We start from the raw sequence: 15,759 nt of genomic DNA, 5'->3' as shown, positions 1-15,759 counted from the left end.
CCCCGGCCCCGGCGCGGCCCTGGGGGCGGATGCCTGGATGTGGATTTTGCCGTGGGGCCACCAGGCTGTTCCCACGTGAACAGCTTTAAGGTGGGAGAGAACTGGAGGCAGGAACTGCGGGTTATCTACCAGTGCTTCGTGTGGTGTGGAACCCCAGAGACCAGGAAAAGCAAGGCAAAGTCGTGCATCTGCCATGTGTGTGGCACCCATCTGAACAGACTCCACTCTTGCCTTTCCTGTGTCTTCTTTGGCTGCTTCACGGAGAAGCACATTCACGAGCACGCCGAGACGAAACAACACAACTTAGCCGTAGACCTGTATTACGGAGGTATATACTGCTTTATGTGTAAGGACTATGTATATGACAAAGACATTGAGCAAATTGCCAAAGAAGAGCAAGGAGAAGCTTTGAAATTACAAGCCTCCACCTCAACAGAGGTTTCTCACCAGCAGTGTTCAGTTCCAGGCCTTGGCGAGAAATTCCCAACCTGGGAAACAACCAAACCAGAATTAGAACTGCTGGGGCACAACCCGAGGAGAAGAAGAATCACGTCCAGCTTTACGATCGGTTTAAGAGGACTCATCAATCTTGGCAACACGTGCTTTATGAACTGCATCGTCCAGGCCCTCACCCACACGCCAATACTGAGAGATTTCTTTCTCTCTGACAGGCACCGATGTGAGATGCCGAGTCCCGAGTTGTGTCTGGTCTGTGAGATGTCGTCGCTGTTTCGGGAGTTGTATTCTGGAAACCCGTCTCCTCATGTGCCCTATAAGTTACTGCACCTGGTGTGGATACATGCCCGCCATTTAGCAGGGTACAGGCAACAGGATGCCCACGAGTTCCTCATTGCAGCGTTAGATGTCCTGCACAGGCACTGCAAAGGTGATGATGTCGGGAAGGCGGCCAACAATCCCAACCACTGTAACTGCATCATAGACCAAATCTTCACAGGTGGCCTACAGTCTGATGTCACCTGTCAAGCCTGCCATGGCGTCTCCACCACGATAGACCCATGCTGGGACATTAGTTTGGACTTGCCTGGCTCTTGTACCTCCTTCTGGCCCATGAGCCCAGGGAGGGAGAGCAGTGTGAACGGGGAAAGCCACATACCAGGAATCACCACCCTCACGGACTGCTTGCGGAGGTTTACGAGGCCAGAGCACTTAGGAAGCAGTGCCAAAATTAAATGTGGTAGTTGCCAAAGCTACCAGGAATCTACCAAACAGCTCACAATGAATAAATTACCTGTCGTTGCCTGTTTTCATTTCAAACGGTTTGAACATTCAGCCAAACAGAGGCGCAAGATCACTACATACATTTCCTTTCCTCTGGAGCTGGATATGACACCGTTTATGGCCTCAAGTAAAGAGAGCAGAATGAATGGACAATTGCAGCTGCCAACCAATAGTGGAAACAATGAAAATAAGTATTCCTTGTTTGCTGTAGTTAATCACCAAGGAACCTTGGAGAGTGGCCACTATACCAGCTTCATCCGCCACCACAAGGACCAGTGGTTCAAGTGTGATGATGCCGTCATCACTAAGGCCAGTATTAAGGATGTACTGGACAGTGAAGGGTATTTACTGTTCTATCACAAACAGGTGCTGGAACATGAGTCAGAAAAAGTGAAAGAAATGAACACACAAGCCTACTGAAGTGACACACAGACCTACCTGCAATGGAAGATGACGACACCAATACTACAACTGGCATCGAGATCTAAAGGACCTACTTGACCATGGCCCATGGGCCTGACAGAGTAAGAATTGAACAGTACCCAGTGTCCAAAAGGTCCTGATTGGAAGAGAAATAGAAGGGGAGGGAGAAGAGGCTCTAGTCTAAACAGTTGATGAAAGGGAAATTAAATGGTAGAAACACTCTGGGTAAGGAAGGCAGGAGCAGGAAAATGCTGACACTGGTACATATCCTATATTCCTCCAAAAGATTGTGTGGGAAAGTGTGGGGGGGAGGGGGGTGGTGGGGGGGTGTGCCCTTGTAACCGTAAAACATCTTTCTCCATGGGTGTTTCAGCTTCAATTGACCAATCACATAACAGTTATATGTTTGGGGGGAAAAAGAAAAGTTTCTAAAAAATGTAGCCCATTACATATATGGGTATGAAAGCAGAAAAGTGGAGGAGGCAGGGATATCATTGACAAACACCTTTGCCAGTTTCTTTGTATTCGTGATTTTTTGTGCTATTAAATGCAGTATTAAAACAAGAAAAGCCCACCTGGGCTAGTGAAAGGAGAGGAAATAAGGGGGCTTGTATAAGGGGAGCACTCGCTCCAAAAGTAGAGAAGACAAGAAATGCTGTAAGATAAGCAACCAACGCAGACAGGCCTCAGCTAAGAGTATAGTGTGTGTGTTAAAAAAAAAAAAAAAAAAAAAAAAAAAAGCTGTGTGATATACTTGAGCAAATCAATGAACCTCTTTGCGATTGTTTTATCATCTGTAAAATGCAGATAATTCCTACCTTAAAGGGTTATTGTTAAAGATTAAATGATATAAAAATGTGTCAAAGTATAAAGTAAAAGGCTTGGAACTTTGTAGGGACTCAGTAAACGTTTGTTGGATCCAAACCTGAAACTTCTTTGGACCAGGCCCCGAATGCATCAGAGGTGGGGGTCAGTCCCGCCTGAGACCCCTGGACAGAAGGGACACACATCATGTCATATGCAGTCACACACACATTCTCCACAACTCCCTCCCCAATGCTGTCTATTTAGAGTACCAAGGCAATGAACTCCACTTTTGTCCCTTGTGTGCAGGGCATCACAGTGGGTGCCACCTGGGATTGGGGGTGGAAAGAACCATAGCTGTCCCATAAGATCATTATTCTGTCCTTATGGAGGACAGTCGTGTTGCTTTCATGATTCAGATCCCAGTGATGGGACTCTCATGGCCAGTAGGCTGCCAGGCTTGCACATGAGGGAATTTGGTGGTCTTCGTCTTCTAAAAACATTATGGGTTCAGTTGCTATGTTTACTCACAGGCACAGATCAGTAGAAAGACTGTTTTCCAAAGTTCACTGGCCCATCAGCCCAGGGATATTGATAGAATGGCTTGTTGGCCCCTTCCCTGATACTGACAGAGGGCAGAGCAGCCTGCAGAGAGCTGAACTGAAACAGGTGGGATGAACCCAGGGTGGAGTAAGCACTATGAGTCCTTCTCTCATCAGTGTCAGGTAGAAAAGTAATTATTACCTAGAGAATCCTGGAGGGAAATTAAACGTGTATCAGATCCATGGGGCTTGGATCCACTGGCTCTGGTAAAAGGCTGGGCTCCCCATTGCTTCCCAAGTCTACTTCATGGTCCACTCATTTGGAAATACATGTTTATTTACGTGGCTGTGGGTGCATCACAACTAGCTCATAGGCATTTTTAGGACAAGAGTTATGTCTCCTCTTGTACCTTGGGATGCATTCTCATTCCCTTGACTCCTGTCACATGGTAAGTAGGTATTCAAAACATTTACTGAATGAATGAATGGATGGATGAGTTAATGAATCAATACACCTTCCTTTCATAACCAAGATTTCATTAACACCTAGGGCTCATAATTTTCAGGAAAAAATGTAAAAAGTTGTTATTTTTGGTGTCTTGTAGGATGGGAGAGATCAAGAGATGGGTGACTTTGGATGGCACTTGGCAACTTCGTGCAGGGTGTCTGACTACCTTTTGGGAAGGGTCTGGTATCCCTACCTGGAAGGACACAGCCATGTCCTCATTCTTCATCTCTGCCAGGGGAAGAGTCCAGGCAGGCCTGTGCCACCAGATCCTGACTGCTTGCACAGAAAGTGACCTTTAAAATTTTCAAACATTTTTATTTGGGAATCATTTCAAACTTACAGAAAAGTTATAAAAAATAGTATAAAGAGCATCGGTATGCTCTTTACCAGATTTACCCATTGTGAAATTTTACCTCATTTGTATTATCATTTGCACATGTGCACTCTTATAAATGGGGGTGTGTATATTTTTGAACCATATGAAGATAATTGCATATATCATGGCCCTTCACACCTAAATACGTCAGTGTACATTTCCTAAGAATAGGCATATTCCCCACATCACTACAGTAGAACTGCAGAAAATTTAACATTGATACGATACGTTAATCTACCATTTGTATTCCAACTTTGTCTGTTGACCCAGTAATGTCCTTTATAGCATTTTCCCACTCTATTGCAGAATCTGGCCTAGGGTGAAGTATTGCATTTAGTTGTCATATCTCTTTAAGCCTCCTTTAATCTGGAACATTTCCACAACCTTTCTTCATCTTGTATGGCATTCACATTTTTAATAGCACATTCCTCATTTTGGGTTTGTCTGACACAGGAAACCCTTTTAAATACCCTGCACTCAACGATAGTTCTAAGAGGAACTCACTGAGAGTTATGAATGGCACGAGATTGCTGAACCTGACCTCTCTGTCTCCGCTGGTGGAAGGCACAGACCGCCAGGGGGAGCAGCTGTGCCGGGCACTTCCTAATTGAACCTCACACCTCTATCTGGAAAACAGCATTGTCCCTTAGCAACAGGGCAACCATTCAAGGCCAGCCCTATGCCCCTACCAGTCACTAACCCCCGAACTGAGCAATGGAATGTAACAGCAGCCAGTGCCTGCCTTCAGATCATACCATCGTGGAACCCAAGGCATCATGTATTCAGCAGGTATGTGTTAACCTTAAACTCAAACTGAGATCCAGGCATGTTTGAGAATGTCTGGCACATGGTCAGGCACCTCTACGATTAGGGCCTTTAGGGGTATCAGGAAGTAGCACCCTTGGCACCTTCTTCAACATTCCGATGGTGAGCACAAGTACAGCAGTGGCAGGGGTGGGGAGGGAAGGGGTAACTAGTTCTTAAACAGCTTCATGGTCAGACTATACAAAGATAGGGGCCCAGAATAAGTAAGAAAGAACATGGGAGATGGTGAAAATGGATTGGTTTGTAACCTACTGGAGACTTGCAGACACAATTGGGTTATTTTTCATGTGGGCTGGAGTTCCTAGATGAGCAAATGGGGCAAGAACCGGTGAAATTTAAGCTAATTTTTTTCTTTTTTTTTGAGACAGAGTCTTGCTCTGTCGCCCAGGCTGGAGCGCAGTTCAATGGCGTGATCTCGGCTCACTGCAACCTCCACCTCCTGGGTTCAAGCAATTCTCCTGCCTCAGCCTACTAAGTAGCTGGGATTACAGGCGCCTACCACCATGCCCAGCTAATTTTTGGTATTTTTAGTAGAGACAGAGTTTTGCCGTGTTGGCCAGGCTGGTCTCGAACTCCTGACTTCAGGTGATCCACCTGCCTTGGCCTCCCAAAGTGCTGGGATTACAGGCTTGAGCCACTGCGCCAAGCTAAGTTAATTCTTTAACAGAGACTTCATTTACATCCACATACTGTTAGGACTGGGAGACTTGGTTCGTATGTAGATTTGTGATCTGGATTCAGAAGAGCACAGGTGAAATATGGGTGCTCACAACTGGGAGCATCAACCACCCATAGAGTTCAGAACCATGTACCAAACAATGAGATACTGCCCTGTCACCCATTACACATTCCTTCCCACAATTTCGTGGCATAATTTGGTTAGAAATCCAGGGCCCTGCCATTTACCATTTCCTGGAGTAGCCAGATGCTAAAACTGACTCTGGCCTACAGGTCACATTGGTAACTGTCTCTCTTATTCACTGTCTACAGGGAATTCTGATCAGGGACGCCATCAACCAAAAGGCCTTTTTCAAATCAAGAAACAGAATGGCCCCCATGCAACTCTTACTTTCAAAATGCAGTAGACCTGGTGCCAGAAGCCTGTGTTTCCTCCAAATGTATGTCTCACACCCAGAAATGAAGGCCCAGATCCTCTGAAAGTATGTAGCCCAGCACTCACCACAGTGCGTCATTACACACTTGCTCTGCAGGTGACCCAGTGTCATTTTTAAACTCTTGTATTGAAGTATATCAGATAAACAGGAAAAGTACACATATCATATATAACTTGATGAATTTCTACAAAGTAAACATATCCCTGTAAACAGCATCCAGATCAAGAAACAAAACACTCCCCAGAACTCAAAGACACCTATCCTGACTTCTTTCACTGTAGATTAGTGTTGTCTGTCTTTAGATCTTCTCTAAATGCAGTTGTTCAGCGTGTACTCTTTTATGTCTGGCTTCTTTTGTTCGATAGTCATTTTATGAACTTCAGACCTCGAGTCTTAAAAATTTATTAATTTTAAAAATTTTTTTAAAGAAAAAGAGGAGAGAGTGGGCTGGCCTCTGTGAAATGAGATCAGCCTGAAGTCTTTTTGTCAAGAAAAATTAGGAGGAACTTCATTATTTCTGTCTAATGAACTAAGGATAGGAATCCCTACTCGTCTTTGTGATTTATTTGTTTGTTTATTTATTCATTTATTCATTTTCTTTTGAGATGGGGTCTCACTCTGCTACCCAGGCTAGAGTGCAATGGTGTAATCATGGCTCACTGCAGCGTCGACCTCCTGAGCTCAAACAATCCTCCCACCTCGGCCTCCTGATACTGAATCAATTCAGAGGGACTCAGGCCATTGCAAAGTTGTGTCTTTGCCTTGAGAATGTCTATAATCTCACTCAGGTACAAGAAAGTGTCTTAAGAGTGTCTGTAATATCACTCAGGTAAAAGAAAATGGTGGATGGAAAATAACCTTCCAAAGAAGCTTGGGTTAATTTAAGCACCCAAGAAATGTTAATCTTGGGCAACACTTCAGCCTTGTTCCAGTAGCTCCTGAGTACAATATTCTGGCAATTTCTCAAACTTTAATATGCATCAGAGGTCCTCATGTACCAGCAGAGCTCATTAACACACAGATTGCTGGGTCTCACCCCCAGAGTTTCTGGTTCAGTAGATCTGGGATGGGGGCTTGAGAATTTGCATTTCTAACACATCCCCAGGTGATGCCCATACTCCTGGTTCTGGGACCACACTTTGAGAACCGCTGATCTATTCGTTATCACACCTTCCTGGAGTCCAAGGAGTCTATGAAGATGGCCCAGGGAGCGCCTTGGAGAGCACTTCAGGGAGCAAGGAGAGTAAGTTGGTGAGATCAGAACTCTCAACTCCACTTCAACCAGAGAAGCTCTCCTCTTGTTTGGTATTTGGGGGGATTCCAGGTAATACTTGCAGAAAGGGTTCTGCTACTAAAATATTTTAAAGTTGAAACTCACTGTGGTAAGAAATTTTAGACCCCAGGGGAATGATATACTTAAACGACATGGTGGTGTGTCTGGAAAGTAATCCAGCCTGCTACAGAAGCCTGGCCTCATGTGTGCTCACAATCTAGATGGTCCTGAGGGGAGACTTAATTTCTTTAGAACTTAAAGAAGTGGATATTTATGAGGATGGAAATGATAAGGAAGAATGCTTAATTATAAAAAGGTGCCAAATTGTGTGTATAAAACATGGTTTCTTCTGGCAACACAGCACACTAAGATGATATGACTAGTGCCTCGTTCCCAATACAAACATAGACTAACACTAGATCAACTAGAACAAAAATTTACATTTCTAGCTGAGCTTTAAAAAAATAAAAAGCAAAATCTGTAGGGAAACAAAAGGAAAAACAAAAGGCAGTGTAGTAATTGTAAACACACACTGCAGTGTCCTGTGTGGTATTGGTTCCAGGTATCAGGCCCTAATGGCTAGGGACTTGGAGCTGGGAGTCCAATACCCATCCAGGTGCTGACAACACAGCTTCAGGTCCACCACAGGCAGAGAAGCTATAGCTGAAACCTCTGGGTAAAGCCTTTAGTAGCTTCTCTTGTCTATTAAAAGGGGGTTAGAGAATAAACAATGAAAGGGCTTATGTTGTCTGTGGAACCACAAGGAGAAATAAAAATCTCAGGCCTATGTTCTATGTGGATGTGGGGTCAAAATTTACTATGTGGTATGGGAACCACATGCTGAAAAGTTAAAAGTTGAGACAGAACCATTGAAACTTATAGAATCTCAGCAAAAGCAAACACAATACATTTTTGTGATCCAGGGTAATGGAACGCCACAGAAAAAGAAAGGATCTCCTGAAGATGGGCTCAGAAATAAGCAACAGTAGAAATCAAGTCCTTGCATATAAATGATATGCCATGAAGGAGAGTCACCAGTTGCCATAAGGAGAATTAGTACCCCCAAGAAATACTGCTGAGAAGAACTGCTTCTCTTTTTTTGAGAGTGAAATGAGGAAACTTTCAGGGAAAAAAAAACAAAACAAAATTAAGAAAATTTAGCAATAATAGCGTCTCACAAGAATAACTACCATAAGAGATACTTCAGGAAGGAGGAACATGAAAGTAGAGAGAAGGGGTGAATAGGAGGCAAGGAACAGTGAACAAAAATTGCAAACGTGGGGAAATCTAAATAAGCATTAATTATATAAGGCAATAATAATGCTAAAGAATATGGGAGTATAAAAACAAGCTGGCACTAAAAACAGAAGCACACAAAAACATGTAGGACACCTCCCACGAATATGTGCAACTATTATGTATTCATAAAAAGAAAAATAAATAAACATGTAAGACAGCAGGGCACTATTCATATTTAAAGCATTCTAAGGTGGTTGTATCGTTTGGAAAGACAGTAGGGATATTGCCTGAATTTAGACCTTGTTAAGTCAAGTATGAATGTTTAACCACTTAAGAGTATGGACTTCTAGGTTCTGGCAATGGGAGAATTAGTTATTTGATTTGACTTTATTATTGAATTAATGAAAAAATGCTGAATAAAATATTTTGAAACTACTTTAAAAGCACTGAAGAACTGAGAGGACAAAGGAAAACTTCCAGGCCAACTTTTGGATGACAGCTGTAACCAAACAAGTAAACAGAATATAGAGGCACCAAAGCCAATTTGCTTTAAGGGCATTTGCCTACACTGCCCACCTGAGCTTTGATTCAATGGCCACACAGGGTTGGGGGAAAGAAGGCAAGGTTCAGGACCAACCCAAGGTAGAAGTTTAATAGGAGACCCTCTCCACATTAACTTGAGACCCCAAGGGACTATCTCTGCAGCCTGAGGGCCATCCAGAACTAAGCCTATTATAGATTTAATTATAATATGAGCTTCTGTTCCCAATAATCCCTGAGAACTATACAGAAGGCTGCTTTGGTGCTAAGTAGAGCTCTCTTGCTAAAAAAGAAAGGGTTAAAAAGAAGGCTACAAAATCTATTCCTGAAAAGATGAGGCCACACTCCAGCCCTCAGACAGATTTACTCCCCTATTATCCATGGCCTGGGTCAGCTACAGAACTTCAAACCATGAACTTAGTTATGGGTGGCTCCCAGACAGATAGTACTCCAAAGTGCTCATAGAAACAAATACAAAGTCTCTGGAGGAGAATAAATCCATCTCAGGCCTCAGGGAACCCCCACAAAAAAATTGTCATGTGCAATGATCAGAAAGCAGGCTAAAATAGTCAGTTGCATAGCGAAACAAGGTAACTTGACTTAGAACCGGCAGGGAAAGGAAACAACAGAAACAAACTTGCACAGGCTTCATGTCATATAGTTATTAGACACATTTTTAAATGACCACGTGTTCTATGTTTAAAGAAACAGATTGTTAATCTAAAAATATCTGCAGAGAAGAGGAACCCACAAAAAGTGACATGGCATATTGTGGGGAGAAGAGGGGGAAAAACTTCTAAAAGTGAAAAATGCCAACTCAATGAATGTATCTGGCAGAAATATGGGCATAAGTGAAGAGAGAGTTAATAAACTAGAAGGTAAACCTGAAGAAATGACCAAGAATGCCTCATGGAAAAAAAAGAAATGAAAATATGGGATAGCAAGGAGAGATGTGGAGGATATAATGAGGAAATCTAGCATACATTGATTACAATATGAGAGGAAGATAATATGACTATGAATACTGTTACTATTCATATACTTAATATTCAAAAATTCAAAAGTTGACAAAGTTAATATTAAATATTAATAATGGTTGAGAATTTTAATAGACCTAATGAAAGAAATCAATCCACACATTTAAGAAGCCCAACAAATCCCAAGTAGGATAAATAAAAATAAATCTACACCCAGATACTGCAGAAAAACAAAGAGAAAGAGAAAATGGAGCCAGGGGAATATGACAGCTCATTTCATGGGAATAGCAATTAGACTGACAACTGACTTCTCAACAATCAAAAAATAATGAAATGATCTTCAATTTGATTATTGTTAACTTAGTATTCTATACTCAGCAAAAATATTTATAAAGGATGGGAGTAAAATAGAGACATTTTCAGGCAAACATTGAGATAATTCTTCATCAGCAGGTCCTCACTAAGGGAAATTCAGTAAAAAGCAGAAGGAAAATCATCTCAAGTAGAAGGTCTGTGATGGGTGAAAGAATGAAAAGTAAAGATGATGGTAAACATGTGGACAAATAAACACTGAAGTATAAACCAATCACAATCATTGCTAGTGGGATTTGAAAAAGCAATAGAGACTTGAAATACAAGACAACATTAGCATACGAGTTTTAAGTTATTGAATTATCTAAAAGAAGGGTAAAGGATTTTCTTTTCAAATTTTAGACTTTTGTAAGTAAATTATGCATATTGTTATTTCTGAATTAGCCATTAAAAAATAGAAACAGAGGGCACAATGCCCTAACTTACACACTAGTAGAGGGAGGCAATGGAATGATAAAAAGGAATATATAACTTCCAAACCACCAAAGGATAAAATGGGGGGAAACTCCATCAATCAAATTGAAGGCAGGAAAGAAGAGGAAAAATAAAGAAGCATTGAAAAATTAGAGTAACTCAAGGGTTGAAGAAAAGTCATAACATAAATTAGAAAATACTTAGAACTGAATGATATTAATGTAGATATAAAAGTTGTGAGATAGAACTGAAGCAGAACTTAAAGGGAGCAGTATGGCCTCGAATTTTTTTTTTTTAATTAAAAAGCAAGTTAAATTTTAATGATTTAAACATCTAATTAAAGAAGTTAGAAAACCAACAACAAATTAGACCTAATGAAAGCAGGTATAATCTATATAAGATCATAAATTGATAAAATAGAAAACAGAAGGCGAGGCCCAGCACTTTGGGAGGCTGACATGGATGGGTCACTCGAGGTCAGGAGTTTGAGACCAACCTGGCCAACATGGCGAAACCCCATCTCTACTAAAAATACAAAAAAAAAAAATTTAACCGGGTATAGTGGTGGGCACCTGTAATCCCAGCTCGGGAGGCTGAGGCAGGAGAATTGTTTGAACCTGGGAGGTGGGGGTGGCGGTGAGCCGAGATCGCACCACTGCACTCCAGCCTGGACAACAGAGGGAGACTCTGTCTCAAAAAAGAAAGAAAGAAAGAAAAAAGAAAAAGAAAAAAAAGAAAGAAAAAGAAAGAAAGAGAAAGAAAGAAAACAGAGAAGATCAATAAAACCAAAACTTGGTTTTTTGAAGACAAAATTCTGTGAGAACTGAACAAGAAACAATTTTTAAAAGGCTCATGTGAATAATATTAAGAATGAATAGAGGGGACCAGGCGCAGTGGCTCACGCCTGTAATCACAGCACTTTGGGAAGCCGAGGCGGCGGGCAGATCATTTGATGTCAGGTGTTCAAGACCAGACTGGTCAACATGCTGAAACCCCGTCTCCACTAAAAATACAAAATTAGCCGGGCGTGGTGGTGTGCGCCTGTAATCCCAGCTACTCAGGAGGCGGAGGTGGGAGAATTGCTTGAATCCAGAAGGTGGAGGTTGCAGTGAGCTGACATCATGCCACTGCATTCCAGCCTGTGTGACAGAGTGAGATTCCATCTCTCTCTCTCTCTATATATATATATAACTTTGCAAAACTTATTTAAGAAAAATTAGACTGAAAGATATATATTTTAAAAAATTGAATCAATAGTTAAAAATCTACTCTCCCCTAGAAATTTTTTTAAAAGGTTTCTAAGGTGAGAGCTGCCAAAGCTACCTGATACAAACTGTTCTAGGGAATGTAAAATGAGGAAACACTTCCACATCATTTTATGCAATTGGTATATAATCTTTACATCAAAACTTGTTAAGAATAGTACACAACAAGAATATTTTTCAACCAGTCTCACAAACCTGGATACAAAAACCCTAAAAATACTTGCAAACTGAATTACCAATGTATATGAAAAAGCTATATCATGACCAAATTATATTTATCTCAGGTATACAAGGATGGCTTAGTATTATAAAGTGTATTAAAACTTTTGGTTAAAGATAGAGGACTGAATCCCACATTAGCTTTTCCTCTCTCTCGATACCTCACTAATTTGCTAGTAAAGGGATTTTAAAATGGAACAAATCCACAGAGACAGGAAGAATGAGTGTGTATACAGCAACAATAAAATTAGGGGGTCTAGAACCAGCTCTGGTTTCAGCTCCAACATGTAAAAAACTTGGAAATCATCATGCTTGTCCTTACAGTAAGAAAGTAGTATAAACTAAAAATAGATTATTTTTCCTAGACCCATCAGAGAATTGAAGTCACAGGGCAAATTACTACCCTGAAATCTGGAGAGACAGGAAGATCCAAAGAGATTCAGCCACCTGAGATGTGCTTACCTAGAATAAAAGCTGGTGACAGCCATTAAGTGGTAGGACCACTTACTTGACTAGTGATTTTGACAAGTTGCTGAAAACTTAGTGAGGACAAGCATGAAACTGAGAAATGCCTGAAGGCCACACTCATAGGAGAAGTTCCACACTTTCGAGGGCTTTCCCTCCAATAACATCACCAAGTTCTCATGATAAGGATCTGAGAAAAATCCCCCTGAGGATCTGGCTGATGTAGGGGGAAGTGTAGCTATTATGTAATCCTTAGATACTTCTCCATAACAAAAGTCTATCCTTGGGTTTTGGAATCCTTCATCATAAGGTAGTACTGAAACTTTATCCCACCTGGAGAAGGGATTTCCACTCCATTCCAGGCTTTCCATATCACCTAAAGGGAAAAAAAAAACAGTAAATAGGGAACAGGCTTGAGGGAAATAGATTGGAAATGCTGCCATCAGGAAGGGGAGTAGGGAGGGGAGTTAGGCCCCTGAAGGAAGAATGAAAACATTTGTGTAGGCCACAACCCCTGAGACCCAGGCACACTCAAAGACTAATAATTAATCAGAAGATTATAGACTGATTCCCTTCCCCTGCACCCTACCACCACACCAACAAGCCTCCAGTATAACAGTGACTTACAGCTAAAATAAGATACAGACTCTCTCTCAGGAGCAGTACAAAGAGAAACCCCAAAGTTAGGAAGGGAGACAAAAATAAGGACATTGGAGGACACTAAAAGGACATTAATTAAAAGGACAATTTGAATCCTCTGTTATCTGTAGCCTCAGCAAACATTAAACCCAGCCCATATGTATGTATGCATGTATACATGTATGCATGTATGTATGTACATATGTATCTATCATTTATCAATCATCTTCTGTTGGTTCTGTTTCTTTGGAAAACTCTGACCAATACAAAGGCAGTAGAAATACTTGAAGCAATAATGGCCAAATCCATTCCAAAATTAATGACAGACACCAAACCACAGATTCAGAAAGCTCAGAGAACACAAAGCGAGATAAACATAGAACCAAATAAAACTCAAAAAGCCCACACCCAGGCATGTACAAACCGCTGAGAACCAGACAAAGTCTTGAAGGAAGCCAGAGAAAGCAGATAGATATGTATCCAACCTAGCAACCCCAAGAAAGTTGAATCCTAAAATGGCAGTGTAACACATAGAGAAACAACTAATTTATACCACGGGATTCTCAAAAAACCTCAGAAATTAATGGCACCAAGAACCTCTGAAAGTAGGAGTGATGGTGGGACTAAAACTAAGAGGCTTCATTGAAAATTTGTTTACAAAGCAGTTTGCACACAAAGAAAACCCCAGGATCAAGTGGTTTCACTGGTGAATTCTACCAAATGTTTAAAGAACTAACAACAACCCTTCACAAACTCAAAAAATAGAAGAGGATGGAATATTTTCCAACTCATTCTTTGAAGTCTGTGCCAATACCAGAGGTATAGCCTCTGGTATAGCCTCATACCAATATCGGACAAGACATGACAAGAAAAGAAAACAATAGACCAATATACTTCATGAAAATAGATGCAAAAATCCTCAACAAAATATTAGTAAACAAATTCAGCCGTATATTAAAAGAATTATACACCATGACAAAATGGGACTTATCCCATGGTGTAAGGTTGGTTCAACAGGTGAAAATCAGTCAACGTAAAACACTATGTAAATAGAAAGGGAAAAAGCACATGGTCATCTCAATAGACACAGAGAAATATTTGACCAAAAAAAAGGAGAACAATAAGAGTTGGCAAGGATGTGGAGAAGTTGAAACCCTCACACATTGCTGGTGAGAATGTAATATGACACACCTGCTTGAAAACAGTTTGGCAGTTCCTCAAAAAGTTAAACATAGCTACCTTATGACCCAGCAATTCTACTTCTAGATATATACCTTCTCATCACTCATGAGAAATGAAAACATATGTTCCCACAAAACTTGTACATGAATGTTTATAGTAGCAATATTCATGATAGCCAAAATGTGGAGATCACCCAAATGACCTTCAACTGATGAAAGGATTAAAAAATTTGGTATATCTATATACTGGAATATTATTCTGCTATAAAAATAATGAAGTACTGATACATGATACAACTTGGATGAATCTTGAAAATGTCATGCTAAGTTGAAGAAGCCAGATACAAAAGGCCTCGTATTGCGTTATTCCATTCATATGAAATGTCTAGAATAGGCAGATTCATAGAGACAGAAACTAGATTAGTGGTTGCTGAGAATTAGAGGCGGCGGGAATGGGAGTGACTGCTAATGGATACAGGGTTTCTTTTTGGGGTGATGAAAATGATCTGGAATTAGTGGTGATTGTTGCAAATATGCTCATTGAATTGTACATTTTTAAAGGGTGAATTTTATGGTAGGTGAGTTATATCTCAATTTAAAATGTAGATTATAATAATATAATTTTTTTCAAAGAGTTATGAACATTCAAAGAGATAATGCATGCAAAGTCTTTAGCATAATTTCTGGCACCATCCTAAGTGCTCAATAAATTAAAGTTACAATTCTCTCTTGAGGAGGAAGGGGGAAAAGGAGGGGGAAAAGGAGTTGGAGTAGGAGGATAAACCAAAATTACAAATGCACATATTTATACTAGGTAATTCCACTTCTAAAATTTTATCTTACAGATATACTTGCATACATGCAAAAATGATGTATGTGTAAGGTCATTTTATTGCAATATTGGAAACAACCCAATGTCTATCAATAGAGAACTGGTTAAATAAATTATGGTACATCTATACAATAGATGAAAATGCAGGTGTTTAAAAAATGAGTAAACTTTATGTACTGATGTGAAATAATTGGCAAGATATATTAACTGAAAAAGTAAAGTGCTGAACAGTAAGCATAAAATACTACCATTGCGTGTGAATATATTATCCATTCCAAAGATATGGTTTCAATTATGTATGCTCTATATGTGTACCTGGTGTTAATTTCTGTCCACAAACTGTGTGAAAATAAATATAACTTCATTTTCAATAATTCATTTCACCAGTAATACTATTTCAGACCTATCCCAGTCTTCCACCAAGATGGTGCCACAATCCTAATATCTTAGTGACAGGATATGAGAGATTGACAGCTAGTCCTCAATTATTAGTCCACATAGTTTGCCACTG

The 15,759-nt window shown here is 40.5% G+C and overlaps 1 protein-coding gene across 1 annotated transcript; it reads left to right on the top strand.

Moving 5' to 3' along the window:
- The first annotated feature begins 6 nt into the window (after positions 1 to 6).
- On the top strand, positions 7 to 2,593 carry USP27X (ubiquitin specific peptidase 27, X-linked). The gene has a single exon (XM_011991351.1). The coding sequence runs from the start codon at positions 343 to 345 to the stop codon at positions 1,657 to 1,659; it is 1,317 nt and encodes a 438-aa protein (XP_011846741.1). The 5' UTR covers positions 7 to 342; the 3' UTR covers positions 1,660 to 2,593.
- Positions 2,594 to 15,759: the final 13,166 nt, after the last annotated feature.

This window comes from Mandrillus leucophaeus, unplaced genomic scaffold (assembly GCF_000951045.1).
Source record: "Mandrillus leucophaeus isolate KB7577 unplaced genomic scaffold, Mleu.le_1.0 Scaffold395, whole genome shotgun sequence".
Taxonomy (NCBI): domain Eukaryota; kingdom Metazoa; phylum Chordata; class Mammalia; order Primates; family Cercopithecidae; genus Mandrillus; species Mandrillus leucophaeus.
This window is presented reverse-complemented; position numbering and strand designations above follow the sequence as displayed.

Excerpts from the sequence above, each read along its gene's own strand:
- USP27X (XM_011991351.1), top strand. The coding sequence starts at position 343 with ATGTGTAAGGACTATGTATATGACAAAGACATTGAGCAAATTGCCAAA.